The 16,360-nt window shown below is 31.4% G+C and overlaps 1 protein-coding gene across 1 annotated transcript in view; it reads right to left on the bottom strand.

Moving 5' to 3' along the window:
* Window positions 1–2,072: 2,072 nt before the first annotated feature.
* The window catches only part of LOC106459161 (protein FAM32A-like), a 17,243-nt gene continuing 2,955 nt past the window's right edge, over window positions 2,073–16,360 (bottom strand). The window contains exons 2-4 of the mRNA XM_013918753.2: window positions 7,838–7,988; window positions 7,010–7,063; window positions 2,073–2,213 (exon numbers count right to left, since the gene is read on the bottom strand). Of these exons, the coding sequence (XP_013774207.1) occupies window positions 2,145–2,213; window positions 7,010–7,063; window positions 7,838–7,988 (274 nt within the window). The 3' untranslated portion in view covers window positions 2,073–2,144. The remainder of the gene's footprint in view (window positions 2,214–7,009; window positions 7,064–7,837; window positions 7,989–16,360) is intronic.

The following is a 16,360-nucleotide window of genomic DNA, read 5'->3' as shown; positions in this document are numbered from 1 at the left end:
TGTCTCTAGAATATTGTTGATATCTTTCTATTTTTAAATCATTATTTTACAGTTTACTGAAATTGAAATAAACACAACTAGGGGGCCATCCATGAAAGGTGGGAAGTTTAAGTGAACATGATGACACTTGCTACCAGGGGAATGGGGAGACGATAACTGGACATCTCTTTCATAAGTTTCCTGTGTATTTTAATGTTGTTGTTTTTTGTTTACCTGTTTTTAATAAATTAACACTAGATTCGTGATTTAACAACTGCCAGATTGGTGATAAATCAGGAGTATGTATCATCCAGAACGTTTTCAAACAACATATAACACGATAGCTGTGGATTAGGACTTTAATGTTACAAAGACGAAGCGTCAGTTACTTTTTACACTTTAGAATTATTCAACATTCTTTGATGTTTTATTTTACATTTTCTGAACAGCGGTCGATAGCCTTTTTCTGGGCTACTTCCTCTTTTACAGCATAGAAACAGCACACGACGATCCTATGCTTCCTGTTACTTGCAACTGCAAAGCAAAAAGGATTTTCATGTGTAATAAGTGCAGTCGGTATGATTATGACCATGATTGGGTATCTTCTGAAAGTTCTCAAGAAAAAGCAGGAAAAATAACCCATACAAAAATATAAGTAAAAAATAAATATAGCTTCTGCTTTTTCGAAAGCACAAGTTTCTGTTGTTTTTGTATCTCGAAGGTGGTGAATCAGATATTAGTGAAGCAGATCCATTGTTCACTTTGCTGAAACATTCTGTAAAGGTCATCTTGTGTATTTTATCAGTTACTCATTTTTATTCCTATACTTTACACTGTTGATTGCAATGAAATACCTAAGTTTGCAGCCAAGTCACCGAAAATAACAGTCGAATGTTAAAAATAGGTTGACTTTGAAAACCAGTTTGGAAGTCCAATCAGTCAGTTTCAGATTTTGTGTCTGTTTTGGACTCTTGAGACAATGTCACCACATTTTTGAGAATATGGCCTAGTTAAGTTAGTTAAAAATAATAATTATTATTATGGTTAAAAGGTTTTTTTTAAGACCAAGTACTTTAGCTGACATCAAAGAGAAATGAGTCCTAAAAAATGTTCAGATTTTGAAAAAGTTTCTAAAAAAAGAACTGGGAGGAAGGTATCAGCTTAATGTAAAATCATTTTGTGGGGGAAAGAGATCACAAACTTGATGACATGAGGGGAAAGAAATGAAGGTGGAAAAGTTATCTGAGCAGCCCTTAATACTATAACAAACTTCAGGTTAGCGGTTCAGAGAAAATATTTGAATCTGTGAGGCTACAAACCATGTGCTCGTATAATGAGGAAACAAGAAATATAACTTGTATTTAATGTCCTTTTAATTTGTGTAGTTAACTTACAGAGCTTTGACTTTATTACACATATTAAACATAGCATAATTTTAGACACATTTCCTTCATTTTCAAAATGCTTTGGAGTATATGTATCAACATACCACATTCTATACACGTTTTGGAGTTCATATGAAAATTATCTGCAACAAGAATTATTCTTGTGTGAAGTTGTTAGCAATCATCATATTTTTATATAAACCAACTCTAGGGACATCTCTGTTTATCATTACATTTTAATGGTGCTTAAATAACTGATAAAAATTATCTTTGTGTGTTTTTTTTACAATATTTCACAACAAAATTCATATAAAACTCTTAAAAGTTTTGAAAAAATATATATATACAAGACAAACAAGTACAAAGACATTGTGTAGAATAAACTAAGTTTAGAGAATATTAAAGAGAAAAATTATACAAGCTCGCATCTTGATGACATGAGCTTGTCACATAATATGAAAAATCTTACAGTATGAATTTTTGGAACAAATAAATTTGAGACAAAATTACTGTGTAACTAAAATTGAAAGTATTAAAACTGCAAATCTCTTTATTGCAATCCTTAGTAGTAATTTGATGATTATTTTAAAAATCAAATCACAAAACAAGAATAACAGTTTGATAAGTGAGTGTGTGTGTGTGTGTGTGTGTGTGTGTGTGTGTGTGCATGTACATACATACACACAAATTAAGTCCAGCCACAAAGAATAAAACATCAATATGTTTGTCTCTTATTATAAGGTACAAAATTACATCAGCAGCTGTAATAGTCTTAAGTATTCACTTCGTCCAGCTGACTTTAGGGATGTCATAGTGTTCAGTGAGTGAATCTAGATGTCTGTTGAATTCCTGCAAAGATAATTAAAAAAATAAAATAAAGGACATCAAGACCTTATTTCTATAAATACAGGTAAAAATATCATATTTCATTTAAGGTTTAAGTAGCTACAATAAGATATTCTTAATAATTATAATTTAATAGGATTATCTACTCATAATTTTCTTGTGATTTTTCTTCTGTAAAACAAAACTGAAAAATTGTGAGGCATTTCAATATTAGTAGTTAAAAGAAATCAGATTTCTATACTTTCCCACATCAATGAGATCTATAAAATGTAGGAATTTTGGAGAAAAAAAATTATTGGGGGGGGGAGACACAGATTGAGGTGAAAAAGTGACTTGAGAAGTGTCACATAATAAATAGACAGCTCCTAATATTATAAGGTTACACTACACTTCAAGTTAGAAGTTCAGGAAAAATATTAGGAGGAGGACTTCCACCTTAGGATGTTACAATCTGTTACCATTAAGCTAATAAAACCAACTTTTAATCAGACACATCATATGATCAGTCTATTTTGTCTGTGCACAAATTTTTTTCAAATATCCCAATACTACTAAATATTTATTACCTTCAAAATAAAAAACAAGGTATGTATTAAGGATGGTCCTTATTTGCACGTAAAAATTTCAGGTTAAAAATTCTAAAGTTCTCAACTCCTAATTTTGTTCCAATATGAAAAAAAAACACTGAATGTCAAACTTTGTTCATTTTGGACCATATTTAGAGGTTTCTCAATGATGTTGAAGTTCTAGACTGCAATGGCATGGTACCACTATGTACTATATGACATAAAGACATTTGTATATTAACAGTATATTTACATAATTATATGATTTTGATGTGGTTAGTTACTTCTGCATTGCTATTGTTTCCTCTTTGCTGTTAGAAAAATGTCTTCCATGATCCTGCACAACCTGAAAGAGGAATGATTTGTTCTTCTTTGTTACAATGGTACTACTCCTCAATAAAGGCCACACCTCTTTCAGCATTGTAGTTTACCACATTCATCTGTTAAACTGTCTGTAGTGCCTTCCTATAGGCCTCTCTGAGTTTCCATGACTTGAGGTAAAATCCAGAAATCCAGATGTAATTTCAAGACACCTGAAGAAGTCTGTTGTGTTCTTTGTGATGAAACCTTCAGTTGGCATGTCCTCATATTCCCGCATACTCATCTGGATATACTTGGGAGGTTCATCTATGCCTTTCTTCTCATTTAGTGTCTTTACCATTGCTCATTTTGTCTCTGTGGATGAACCAAAGAATACCAACTCACTGAAATACCACAGATGTCCAGCAAATTTCTGACAGGCAGGTTTTGAAAGAGTAGAATTCATCTACTTATACTAAACAAGACATTGTAGGAGGTTAAGATCATTGCAAGAAGCAGAAATGTCATCAGGAGCAGTGAACCATGCCTTGAGATAGACTCAAACAACAAAAACTAGATGTAATGGAGCCCTCTTTTCTAATGATCAGTGAGCTTAAACTGTCCCATAAATTTCCAGAATTTGAGGGCATATAATGCCACCAAGTAAGGTTAAGGCTATTAATAATCATCTCTAGGTTGGCTCACCTAAAGTGGTCTTGTAGAAATTCTAGAAGCTACTGTCATATCATTCAGAATATTCCAGAAGTAAAAAGTGACAGCGTGGGTTATTTATATATGGAATGTCCATGAACATTCTAAATAATGTGAAATACTATGGAATATTCCAGAATGTGCTAGAATATTCCATTATAATATGCTAGAAATTCCTGAATAATCTAAAACCTTCCAGAATTATTCAGAGTATTCTGAAACATTCTAGAATATTCAGAACTTGCAAATATAATATGAGCTACAAGGCAAAATTTCAACTAGCTTAAGCAAGCCCTAGATGTTATTTAATATGGATAACATTAGGTAAGAATTATTTATCTATATATATTGAAACAAATGAAGGGAATAAGAGGGTTGTAAGTCAAAACTTCAAAAATAAGTACCACCCTAGTGTCTATACAGTACAGTGCTAATCCTAGTGTCTGTACAGTACAGTGCTAATCTTAGTGCCTGTATAGTACAGTGCTAACCCTAGTGCCTGTATAGTACAGTGCTAACCCTAGTGCCTGTATAGTACAGTGCTAACCCTAGTGCCTGTATAGTACAGTGCTAACCCTAATGCCTGTATAGTACAGTGCTAACCCTAATGCCTGTATAGTACAGTGCTAATCTTCTGAAAAGTTTATGTTGGTAAATTAGGAAGATATTTACATACACAATGTTGAAAATGGTCAAACAATTAATGCTATTTTTCAACACATGAGGAATCTTCATCATCAATAATATACAAAACTAGAAATTATGTCAAAATAATTTTAGAAAGTTTGTTAATCCAAATATTTCCAAACTTAAACACTCCTGAAGACCATTTTAAGCAGACATCTTTTACTCTTATAAACTTGTTGTTCCATAGCAGTGGATCTTAACTTTATTTTAGGTTAATGTTTTATGTTAATTCATCAACTGAAAACAACTTTTCAACTAACAAAGAGGCTTATAAAGTACTTTCACCTTTTCTATTAACCTGTCACTAGAAATTTTTGCATTCCTTGTCATCTGCCACCATTGATAAACTATGATGAAAGATGTCTTTGAATAACCAGTCAAAAAAAGTGATCTTTGATAATGATACCATCTGCTACATTAGCACTACTATACTTTACTTTAAAATGTTTTAGAGGTCCATAATCATTACCCATTGTCTTGTAGAATTAACCACAATATGACTACATCTGTACTGCTTGAGTCATCACCTGAGGCATCTGTTAGATACACATGACTGTTCATTTTAAGTTCAATACGAAAGTATTATTTAGTTTATATAGTGCAAGCATTAAAGTAAGTAATTTCTAGAAGCGACAGCCATGGCAAGTTTGCTTACATAACTGTTTAAGAATCTTTTGTTGTGTAATTCAACTGTTGTAAATTGGTGTCATGTTACTAGAACCTTCTGCATTTTTCTCATTGCTTTACATAAGTATTCTTGCATCATATATCTAGTAATGTGTAGAAAGTTCTAGGCTTCAGTTGGGCTATTTATAAATACACATAAAAAAAGCATAATAATTGCAGATTGTATTGTGATAACAGAGTAGAGAAGAATTCATCTTGTCAGTTGTGTTCTAAAGTAACTGAACCAGCCTATGTGGACTTTTGATGAAAAAGAGAGTTATTTAAAGCTCTAGATTCAACTGTGTAACAAAAATTTGTATATACGTTTGACTTGTTTTATCAATATATTATTTTAAAACAAGTGGACCATGTGCTGTTTGTTTATCTTTGAAATTTATCACCAAGTCACAGACACCTACTGTAAAGAATCCTGCTCAGGTATATATCCAGATACACATAAAAAACCTGAAAAAATCACATGATTAGTCTACTTTGCATATGCACATAAATGGAGTGTTCTAAAAACTTGTTTGTGGGTATCTTAATAAAGTGTATGCATTTATACACACATCCATACACAGACTCTAGTGTAACTTGCTTCTTTGTTTTCTCGAGCTAGGAAGCCCAGAAAAATTAAGCTTGGGTTTGAAGTTTGTTGGCCAGTGGTTCAAGCATAATCGTCACCAAATTACAACTATTATAAACAAGCCTATATATTGTGTATAACACTTATGACATAACTTTACAACTATTGAACTTTATGTTCTTTCTTTACATATTCACAATTAAAGATTAAGAGCTGTTTTTTTTTTACAAGAGATTTTATCCTAAAAAAGTAATTCTTCCTTCTTAAGTACTTTCATTCAATATATTTCATCATCCTAACAAGTAATTCTTCCTTCTTTAGTGCTTTCATTCAAGAGATTTCATCATCCTATCATGTAATTCTTCCTTCTTAAGTACTTTCATTGCAAGTTTTATTTTGTGGTTGGAACAGAACTATTGTGTTTACTTAAATGCCAGGACACACTCACAACTTAACACAAAATGGAAATTTTCCTATCAGACTCCTACAGTGTCAACATTTTTAAAGTGTAATCTATGTTTATGTAGATAGAAGTTCACATTTTGCAAGTATTACTGTTTTACCTCTAACCCATTCACTGCAGCTGAGATGTACATTTCTTAGTGCTCCCATCCCCTCACACTGAGACTGGGACAAATGTTTCCCATTGTTGATGCTGTTTACAACTTCCTCTGCTGGGTCTGGGTTCATCATCTTGACTATTATCACTAGATGGAGAGCTAGCATCCTCTTGTCTCATTGCTTCTTCATCTTCATGCATTTGAACACCACTTGACTCACTTTCACTGTCTTCTAACCTATTTGAGTCAAGTGCATTACCATACTTACATAGTAATTAGGGTTACTACTCACGACTCTAGCAATGCAGGCACAGTCAGCATGTAGTTGTCATACATTCCACTTAGGCATCTTGTTAGTTACTGAAAGACTGAGTGGAAAACACTGAGAAACCATATATCAATATTAGGTGGGATGACAATAAATACTTTCCAACTCATTTTACTCCCATACATCACGTGTGGCAATCTTGAATGACAAAACCGATGATGAACTAAATATACGAGTCAGACCCACTGCCCAGTCGCAGTGTGAGGGGATGGGAGAACTAGGAAATACATGTCCCAGCCACAGTGAAAGAGCTAACTAGTGACATCACACTAATACAAAACTAATCAGATTAACAGTAAGAGAACTACATGATTACATATTTACTATTAAATACATGTTAACCTATGCTCTTTCTAACTATAGATTTGTGGCTTCAATACAAAACAGTTGCTTACCTCAACCCTTTGCTTGTGTGATTTAGAGGCCTTCTCCAGAATACGTTCCATTTGCTAATAAACAGAGATCTTATTTAAAGAAAGCAAGATTTGCATGAGGGGTTAATGTATAAAGTTAAAAAATATTAGTATCTTTTAGAAGCTTAGAAATATACAAAGGTTTTGATACAAAACTAACAAGACGAAAATGTTAACTGATCTTCCATTATCAATTACAGTGATGTCCAGTACAAACAACTAATAATGTTACAACTTATCCAGAATTAAATGTTCAAAATTGGAGGAAAACAATTAAGTTAATCTACAACTATTGTAGTGTATTTATTTGATGTCAACCTTAAAAATTCCTAAAAAAGTCTTTAAAGAATTTATTTCAAAAGAGTAGAAAAACAAGCTACAAAGTTACCTTTTAAGTCTTGTTTTACAGCTAGATCAATGATAGAGAATGTTACACAAATGAGATTTTTATAAAGTTAGGTGTTGGACAGTTTGGTATAGTACCCAGCAGATCTTCATATGGGATTTATTATCCAATCTGAACCAAAAAGTTTCTCAAAAGTAATCAAAATAGGAGTGTTCAATCTTTCTAACATTTGAAACTGATGTACAGAACTGTTTGCTGTACATCTTATGTAGTCCTAGATTATTAACATATGTTTACCAAATAAAGTATTTGTAATCCATGTACATCCATTATCCTAAATCTATCATACTACTAAGTTACTATCAAAAGTTGCAAAAACATCATTTATAAATTAATTATACCATTTTTCAGCACCTATTGAAATTCTAAATTAATGAAACACAGGGTTAATAACTGATAAATACCCGTTTTTCTTGCATCTTTCGAAATGCTTTTTCAGCCTTTGTCAATTTAATCTGCTTCATAGTATTTTTTTCCTCATGTTCTGTGTTTGTGTTCATCTTTGATACTTGTTCCAATATCTTCCTGTCATGTTTCTCCTTTTTCTTCTTCTTCCTAAAAGAAAAATTAAATCATATAGTTAGCAGACCTTATCTAAAACCTACGAGTATTAGTATGTCATTGCACATAACAGTAACCAATGACTTAAACATTTCACTAAAGAGTTAGTTGATTAAGAAAATTGGTTAAATAGTTAAATTTATAGAATATATTGATTTTGTAACTTTTAATATTTGTTTAGTTTAATACATGGATTTAGGACTACTCAATCTCCTGAACTGGTTGAGCCTTGTGAGATGTTATTGAGATTATAACCCAAAATACCATTAACAATGAGGGTATCCAACTAATTAATCAAAGCATTCTAATCATTAAGTAAGAATGATATATTAGATTAGCTTAATTCACAATTGGATTAATATATTAGTTCTGATCCATATACATAACTTGTTTTGATCAGAAGCTAATGATAATTAATGGTTATAGGGTAGTTAGGCTACTGTTGCATATGATTTGTAACTACTTTTGAGCATTGATTAGTACCAAATGAAATAATTGCTCAATTGAAATTGTGATTAAAAACTGCCACTCCTGCACATGTCTACATGCATTGCATCAGCCTATGACATAATCTTCATAATGCTGTAGCTCTCTATCAATGGTAGGGTGATACAACCTTCATGTATAGTAAACCACATGAGCACTACCATATGATCATAGGCTCAGTCTTGATGATGCAAACAAAACGTACAGGAAGTGAAAAGGAAGAATGGAAGGTGGTACAGGTATCTATCTATCTGAAATACATTTTCAGGTAATGAAAATGTTAACTTCAGAAACAGTACTTACTACTTCAGAGATTGAAATATTACATTCCCGAGGAATTTAACTTTGCTTGAGGAATTAAATCTTTTTTAGTTGGCCTTACCGATTGGGAATGCATAGTCCATTTGTATTCCTCTAGTTATGACCAACAAAAGTGAACATATTTCATGGATTAAATAAAAAAAACAATTCATGAAGAAATGTAACTTTACATGAGGGAATGAATCTTCCTGATAGCTTTCCCTTGAGTGAACATAATTTTATTTCATTTTTTTCTATCCTTGTACTTCTCTGCACCACTAAGAACTAGAATCTCACATTGAAGGTGGAGGAGGGGCCAGTGCAGACCAGTTACAAAGATAAGCTCCTTTCTGAAATAATGACAGAAAAGGAAAAAAAACCATGAGGTGTTACTTCCATGAGACTGGGGCTCACACATAGCAGAGCAGTACCCAGTAGGAGACTGCACCCTTCTCAAGCAGTAATTACTCTTTGCCAAATTGTTTTTCTTTTGCCATAATACTGTGATAGGAGAACACAGCATATTATAAAAATCCAGTACTAGCAGTGATATGTTGTCTAGGTGGGTGGAACATTAGAATATGTAGTGTGGTTATAGATTTACAGGGTTCTGTCTTTGGGATTTGATAAAACAGCAATCCACTGCCAAATTCGTATTTTATTTATATATTTCATCGAGTAGAAGGAAGAAACATTGTGGTTATAGAAAAAAATAAAATGCAATCAGGTGGATGGAATGAAAATGCACCTAGGACAAAGGTAATGTAACACTAAATAAAGGAAGGCAGCTGATCAAAGTGATGCAAAACTCAAAAGGCACAAGATAAATCATAACTGAGCATAAGAAGTGCCAAGGAAAGAATAAGGCTATGTTCGTATGCTAGTACTGATGGAGATTACTGTGCATAGAAGTTGTCTCCTTCCTATTGGAGGAGGGCTACAAAAATTATGATGATTTTGCCATAGGCTTGTTGCATGTGCAACAAATTCCATGAGGTAATAACTCTCAACATTGCAGGAATAAGTAGTGTTTCTGAATTATTTTCCAATAATTAATGATTTGAATATTCCAATTATCCAAATAATCAAAGTATTGCCATTACGATTTCTCTTTATTTTTGTTTAATTTAAACGTGTTAAGCTTAATCAATTAGTGTCATCACAACTTACAAAAATAACCAACTAATTAAAATGAGTATTTCGTCATTATTACTATTTTTGATTATTCTAACTACCCGAGTAACTGAAATATTAGATATTACTACTTCAACTGGCATGGTTGTGCATGACAGTATGCACGTGTTTTGTTTGTACACAACATACAAATGCGAAGGTGTAGCCACTGGTTACAGAATTAGCCACAGTGATCCCTGTTGTTCATGTTTATCTAAGCAGTAGTGTAGCTTTAACTTAATATGATGCTTACTTATTATAAGCTATAAACATAATCAGTATTACTTAGATAAGATTGGTTTAATAAAACATTACAGCAAGTTCATATTCATTTCTCTTTATTCACTCAAAAAAAAGGTTGATTGTTGAATTACTTGCTCATTTAATAGTTTTTGTCAAAAAATTACTATACATGAAATGATAACAGTAACAATGTGTGATACCACTAATTTGTTAATCTATTTATATAATAGGGCTCCTGTTTAGTTAAATTAGTTCTAGCTATACAAGAAGCACTGAAAGGGAAAACAATGTTGTAATGTTCCAAATATACACTACCTACTACAATAAGCTTGAAGTTGTTTGATTTATTAATTTCTCAGGATGCACATATCTTTTACAGTTTCTTCAAACCTGTACTGTAAAATGTAAACATGTTAATCATTTTAATGTGATATTTCTAAAATTAAGTCCATATCAACAACTTCTCACTTAAAAGTGTTTTATTCTTAAATTTATTTTAATTTTTGGTACTGACAATGGAATTAGAAAAAAAATTCTGAAACATCCACTAATCTTTTCAAATAGGTTGTTTAGTGTCATCACAACTTTTCTTCCCAAATAGTAGGCAATGTGCTGTCTCTGTTTTTCAAGAATCAAAATGAATTTGTTTTCACTGAGTTATATATTATCTACTATATATACTATGAGCAATTTTGTTTTAGCAAATAGTTAACTTATTTTGATTTTGTTTTAGCAGCTTTGTGAAAATGTGTTGGGAGAAACCCATGGAACAGTATTAATTGTATTTTCATCTTTATACAAATTTCATACTTACTCCATTGCATATATGATACATTTTCATGTATAACAGTTTAGGATTTAAAAAGTAACTAAACCCTAAATTGTTTTACTTGAAGATGTCTATTATATTAGACAAAGTAGTTTGAAAATGTCTTTCAAAAACCTAAAACAAGTTGAAAATATAAAGATTAGTCTCATGTAAAAATAATCAATTAATGAGCCTGACAATTAATCAATTAGTAAATTCCACTAATTACCCAACTCCACTGTTGTAGATTTAGGCAGAAGCAGTTAAATATGAAGATTGATTCAATTTGATCTTTTTTCAAAAAAAGAATTAACATTTTCTACAACCTTACCACATTTCCAACCATACTCAAAGAATACCTTATTATGTATGTGAAAACTACAGTTTGTCAAACTTAATGAAATCTACAAGTGTACCTGTTGTCCTACAGCTTACTACTAAAAGATGAAAAAAAATTCTAAGCGGAAAAATAAGCTTCTTTATATCTGCTAAGTTCAAATAGCCAAGTCAGAACAGCTTAGTAGATTGTACTGTTGCCAGAACAAAAGTGTATCTTACAGGGCTCGTAACTAATGTTAGCAGAGTAGCAAACTGCTGGTTAGTGTTTAAGTTTTTCTAGCAAAACATACAAAGCACTTGAAAAAATTGTTAGTACATATTTCAAAGGAAAGATTTGAAGATTCTTTCTGCTAAGTATCAATACATCTGTATTTGAGTCACTTGCTGAGAACAGAAGTTACTATAATTACAATTAACAAGACTATTTCATTTGCTAGTTCTACGCCAGTCTTGCAATCCGCATTTGAAATGTATGATATACCCAGTCTAAGTATCAGGAATACAGGTGGATTGGGGGGGGGGGGGCAAGAAGTACAAAAGTTAGACCTCAGGCATCCAGTATAAAATGTCCTATTACCAGAATAAATCACATAAACTACAGATGTTTCTTCCACATTCCTTTTAAATTCGACCATGACTAACACAAACATTAAGTTTATTGGCTTTTATGCTTCTCCAGCATCTGTACTTAAATAACATTTTTTTTTATTATAGGGTGGCTGTTTGACAGTGTATAATTGCTTTCACTTAAATCTTTGTCCAAATAAATATAAGTATGAAACAATACCCAATGAAGTATCCTACATAAGCCTGCATACTTAAATCGCCAACAAGCTCTCAAAAATCATCCCGCAAGGGAAGATAGAAAAGGGTCACTCATGTGGATAACAGCCCAGAGGTTAGATGGACAACATCAATGAGTGGATCACATTGTCACACTGTTCCAATGCACCAACAGGGCAAGGAACAGGCACCTATGGAAGGTTATGATGTAACAAACCATGGTCTCCGACCCATCAAATCAAAATTACAATCAAACTTGAGTAATAGGTATAAAAGCATATAAATTGCAATCTCCTATAATATAAATAGCTGATACATACCAGAATTTACATACAGAAAGGCTAATGTACTTTAAAACTGTTTGTTGGTTATTTTGGGCAAAAAAACTTGTATAATTCCAATTACATTTGTAAAAGAAAAGAACGTGTAACTGGTTTTCTAACATTCATACATGGAAAACTAAATTATAAAACCCTAGCACTTTCAATAGGTGGACTTATCTTCATACAGAGCAAAGACATTCATTTCCTCCATTTGCCTATTGAAAGAGCTAAAGTTTTATTGGATTTCTTTATAAAATTTTTGATCCTATGTTTTTTACCATCATGAACATTAATTATAAAAGATTTCAGCCTTGTGTAACACATGTTATATGTGAGAACTGTCCCAGTCTTAAACTCACAGACTGCATAAAAATAACAGTAAAAAATGTGATGTTGTTTAACTTTACTACATTATTATTGTAAAGTCAAATTAGCCATTGTTTCTCTCAGATCCTAATTGAAAAAAAATCACTAAAACTGAAAATATAGTGTTGAAAAATGCCAGCATTGCACAATACAACATAAAAGCTCCATAGTCACTACTAATAGCGTAAATGACTGCTACAATGAAGATGTAGATTGATGTGCTTTTTTAAACCTCATTATAACAGGAATTATTGATCAAAATTCAAATAAAACAATTATCTTCATTCATGTTTTTACTTTTCTTGGAATTTACATTTAACTTTTACATACATTGTACACTACTAAGCCAGATAATCTTAACAAAAGGAAAATTAATTTCTTCTATAAGTACTGAAGCACTGACTGTAGTAGTGAAGTGATAGCTATGTGAAGTTAAAAAAAAAACTATAATAAAATTCACCAAAACTATTTTATTTGTAATCAACCTTTTAACTTACACCTTCAATAGGGTCTAATTCTGCTAAGTGTGAACAATTACCATACATATGTCGAATTACAACTTTTATATGTATTTAAATTTTAGGTAGGAATTCCATGCAGACACCTGCTTTTGAAATTGTTAGAGTTATATTTCTTTGAAAGTGTATTAAACATTTTTCTAAATGTATCTACTTTGTATTATTGTCACACTTTGCTGTTTGTCACATGAACAGATAATTACATTACATTGTTACTCAATTGGTATTTACACTGTGACTGGCTGATGGAAAATGACATTACTGCTTGGACACATCGTATGTATGAAGTAAGATAACGAACAGATACACGTTATTTATGGCAGCAACTGTTTAATTCTTTCAATAGTAAAACAATGTATTATAATTAATTATAACATCTGCACTACAAAAAAGTCAATACATAAGATACTACAGGCTCATTTTGTTGATCATTATGCTTAACACAAGATCTGAGCAAGCTGCAAACACTTGGAAATCTTCCTATAAATGAAAGAACAGGCTGATGGTTATGATTAGAATTAAAATTTAGAAGTTTTATGTGGTGTTAAAAAACATACTGTAGCAAAGATTGCTACAGCAATCATGTCATGAAAGAACAATTCCTCCATTAATTTCATGCACCTCGTATTGTAAAAGTTAAATGATGTAATTTTTAGGCATCATATCCAGCACATTGTTTTGAATTGCATAGTGATATCATTTGAAACTACTTAATTTTTAAACATATAACTGAAATATTAGATAACTGAATGATGTAAACCAGTTTTTCCCTACTTTATCAGTTTCCATATTCTTAGGCTGGGTACTTGATATCTTGGTAACTTGTCTGCAGCATTCAGAATTCGAACCCTTCTTCCCTTCTTTCTTCAACAAAGACATTGTCGCTCTTAAAATAGCTTTTTTTTTCTATTTTTCAGTAGTAGCTTCAAGTTCAATTACTAAATAGTTGAGACTTGGATCTGAAGAAAAACGTTGATCACATGTCTCAATGGTACTCTGAAGATGAACAGATGATATCATTTACGAGTTTTCCTTTTGTCATTTTTGCACTCGAGCCACACATTCACTCGGCAAAAGTTCATTATCATTTTCAATTCTTGTAATCAATGACAGCAGTAATCAGAGAGAAGGAATGATATATGTATTTAGTCTCAGCTTTTAAGTCTCTCTCAAAATCATTACTACTAAAGTAATCCTAACATCTGATTGTTATTCTTGAACAAATCAAATTTGTCTGCTTTTTTGCATCTATCAACTCATGTTTTAAACAAATGTTCATCTTTCATGGAAAATATATGAAAACTAATGTTACTGATTTTATCACAATTATAACAAACAACCACAGCACATCAGAGACCACTACTCATGATGAGACCTTTTTGTTAGCAAAGGTAAACAAACACTGAATCAGAAACAATAACAGATTTGGCTATTTCGTTTCAAGTGTTTCAATAGGAAAGCAAGATGAAATGAGCTACAAGTTGCATAACAGGGGCTAAGAACAAGTCTTGTCATAACAGTCTTGGTCACATAAGGTTCTGGTGTTTTTTGTTGTGGTAGCTCAGTCTTGTTTCTGTGTTGATATCTGTTGCCAGGAGATGTTCTTTGACAAATATGAATTAACTAATACACTACTTATGTTTTCATTAAGATCCATATACTACACCGAGATACCTCATGTTAATAGTATTTGTGATCACTAATAGACAGACAGTCATATAGCTTTAAATTCCTATTTATGACATTTGTAGAAAGTAAAAATATTAATATTTTCTGGCTTATATTTTAATACCCGTTTTATATCTGTTTTTAAACCCTTTAATCTAAACACCCATTAACATGCCTGAGACCTTTGAATTTGACTGACCTTGTAATTTTAAAACACTATGTAGTACAATGCTGATCATGTTTTTAAACATTCAATCATAAAAACATTAACCAAGTTTTTTAGTATTGCTGAAGTACTGAAATATTTTTTAAGCAATCAATTTGAATAACAAAACAACAATGTACAAATACAGGAACACTTATTTACTGTATGTAATAAGAAATCTTGTAATTGCATTTTACTTCATTTTAACTTACAGAACTGTTTACCAATATTCTTCCTTATTCTTTGTGAATTTAAACGTTTTAAAGAATATCACAACCTTTTAAAAACATTCACATCTACACTTAGATCTTTTAGAAATCACGCCATAGAAGTGAAATGCTTTAATGTATTGATCACAATCATTTTTCCTCCCATTAGTTTAAGCTCTTATTATGTACAGTTAATGCTAGCTATAAAACATTTCCATATATGGTACAACATTAATACTAACTATAAAACAGTTCCATGTATGGTATGACATTGTCATTAGTTTGGTTACATTAGTTTTTGTTAATTACTTTATTTGCAATTTTTATAACTTTCTAAATCTTACTGTTGTTGTCATTCAACTTACACGAGCTTTAGCATATCAACCTTTTGGCTTTTACAGAAGATTTCTTGTTAATTACTTAAAGTATTTTGTTAAAGAAATTAAAGTGGAAGTGGTTGTGTTAAGCACCTCTTATACTGTTTTCTTTGTATTACATTTAATACATTTTTATTTTAAATACAGAACCAACATTCTTGATCTTTATTATATGATTCATGTATTGATTTATAATTTTTAAAAAAATTATAATAAATAATTAAAAACAATTTTTATATTTACACAAGAAAAACTTTATTGAAGCCATACGGCTTCCACTTTAAAATATCTCTCTACAACTACATGTTTTGACGTGATCTACGTCATTCCCAGGAGTAACTTACAAGACTATTTTATACTTTCCCCCTTGTTGCATTACTTCATTGTTATTTACATATTTCCGTTAATAAAAATAAAAAATAATAATATATCTTGCCATATATCAATGCATTGAATTGCTGGTCCTTCATTTCTATTTAATACTTGTTTTTGCTTTTCATATTTCATTATTTCTAATGTTTCTCTAATGTTTAATGATATAAAACTTCGAGGCTGAGCTAAAAATAAA

The sequence above is a fragment of the Limulus polyphemus genome, unplaced genomic scaffold (genome assembly GCF_000517525.1).
Source record: "Limulus polyphemus unplaced genomic scaffold, Limulus_polyphemus-2.1.2 Scaffold569, whole genome shotgun sequence".
Classification (NCBI taxonomy): Eukaryota; Metazoa; Arthropoda; class Merostomata; order Xiphosura; family Limulidae; genus Limulus; species Limulus polyphemus.
Note: the sequence above shows the minus strand (reverse complement) of the source record. Positions and strands in the feature narration are given on the sequence as shown.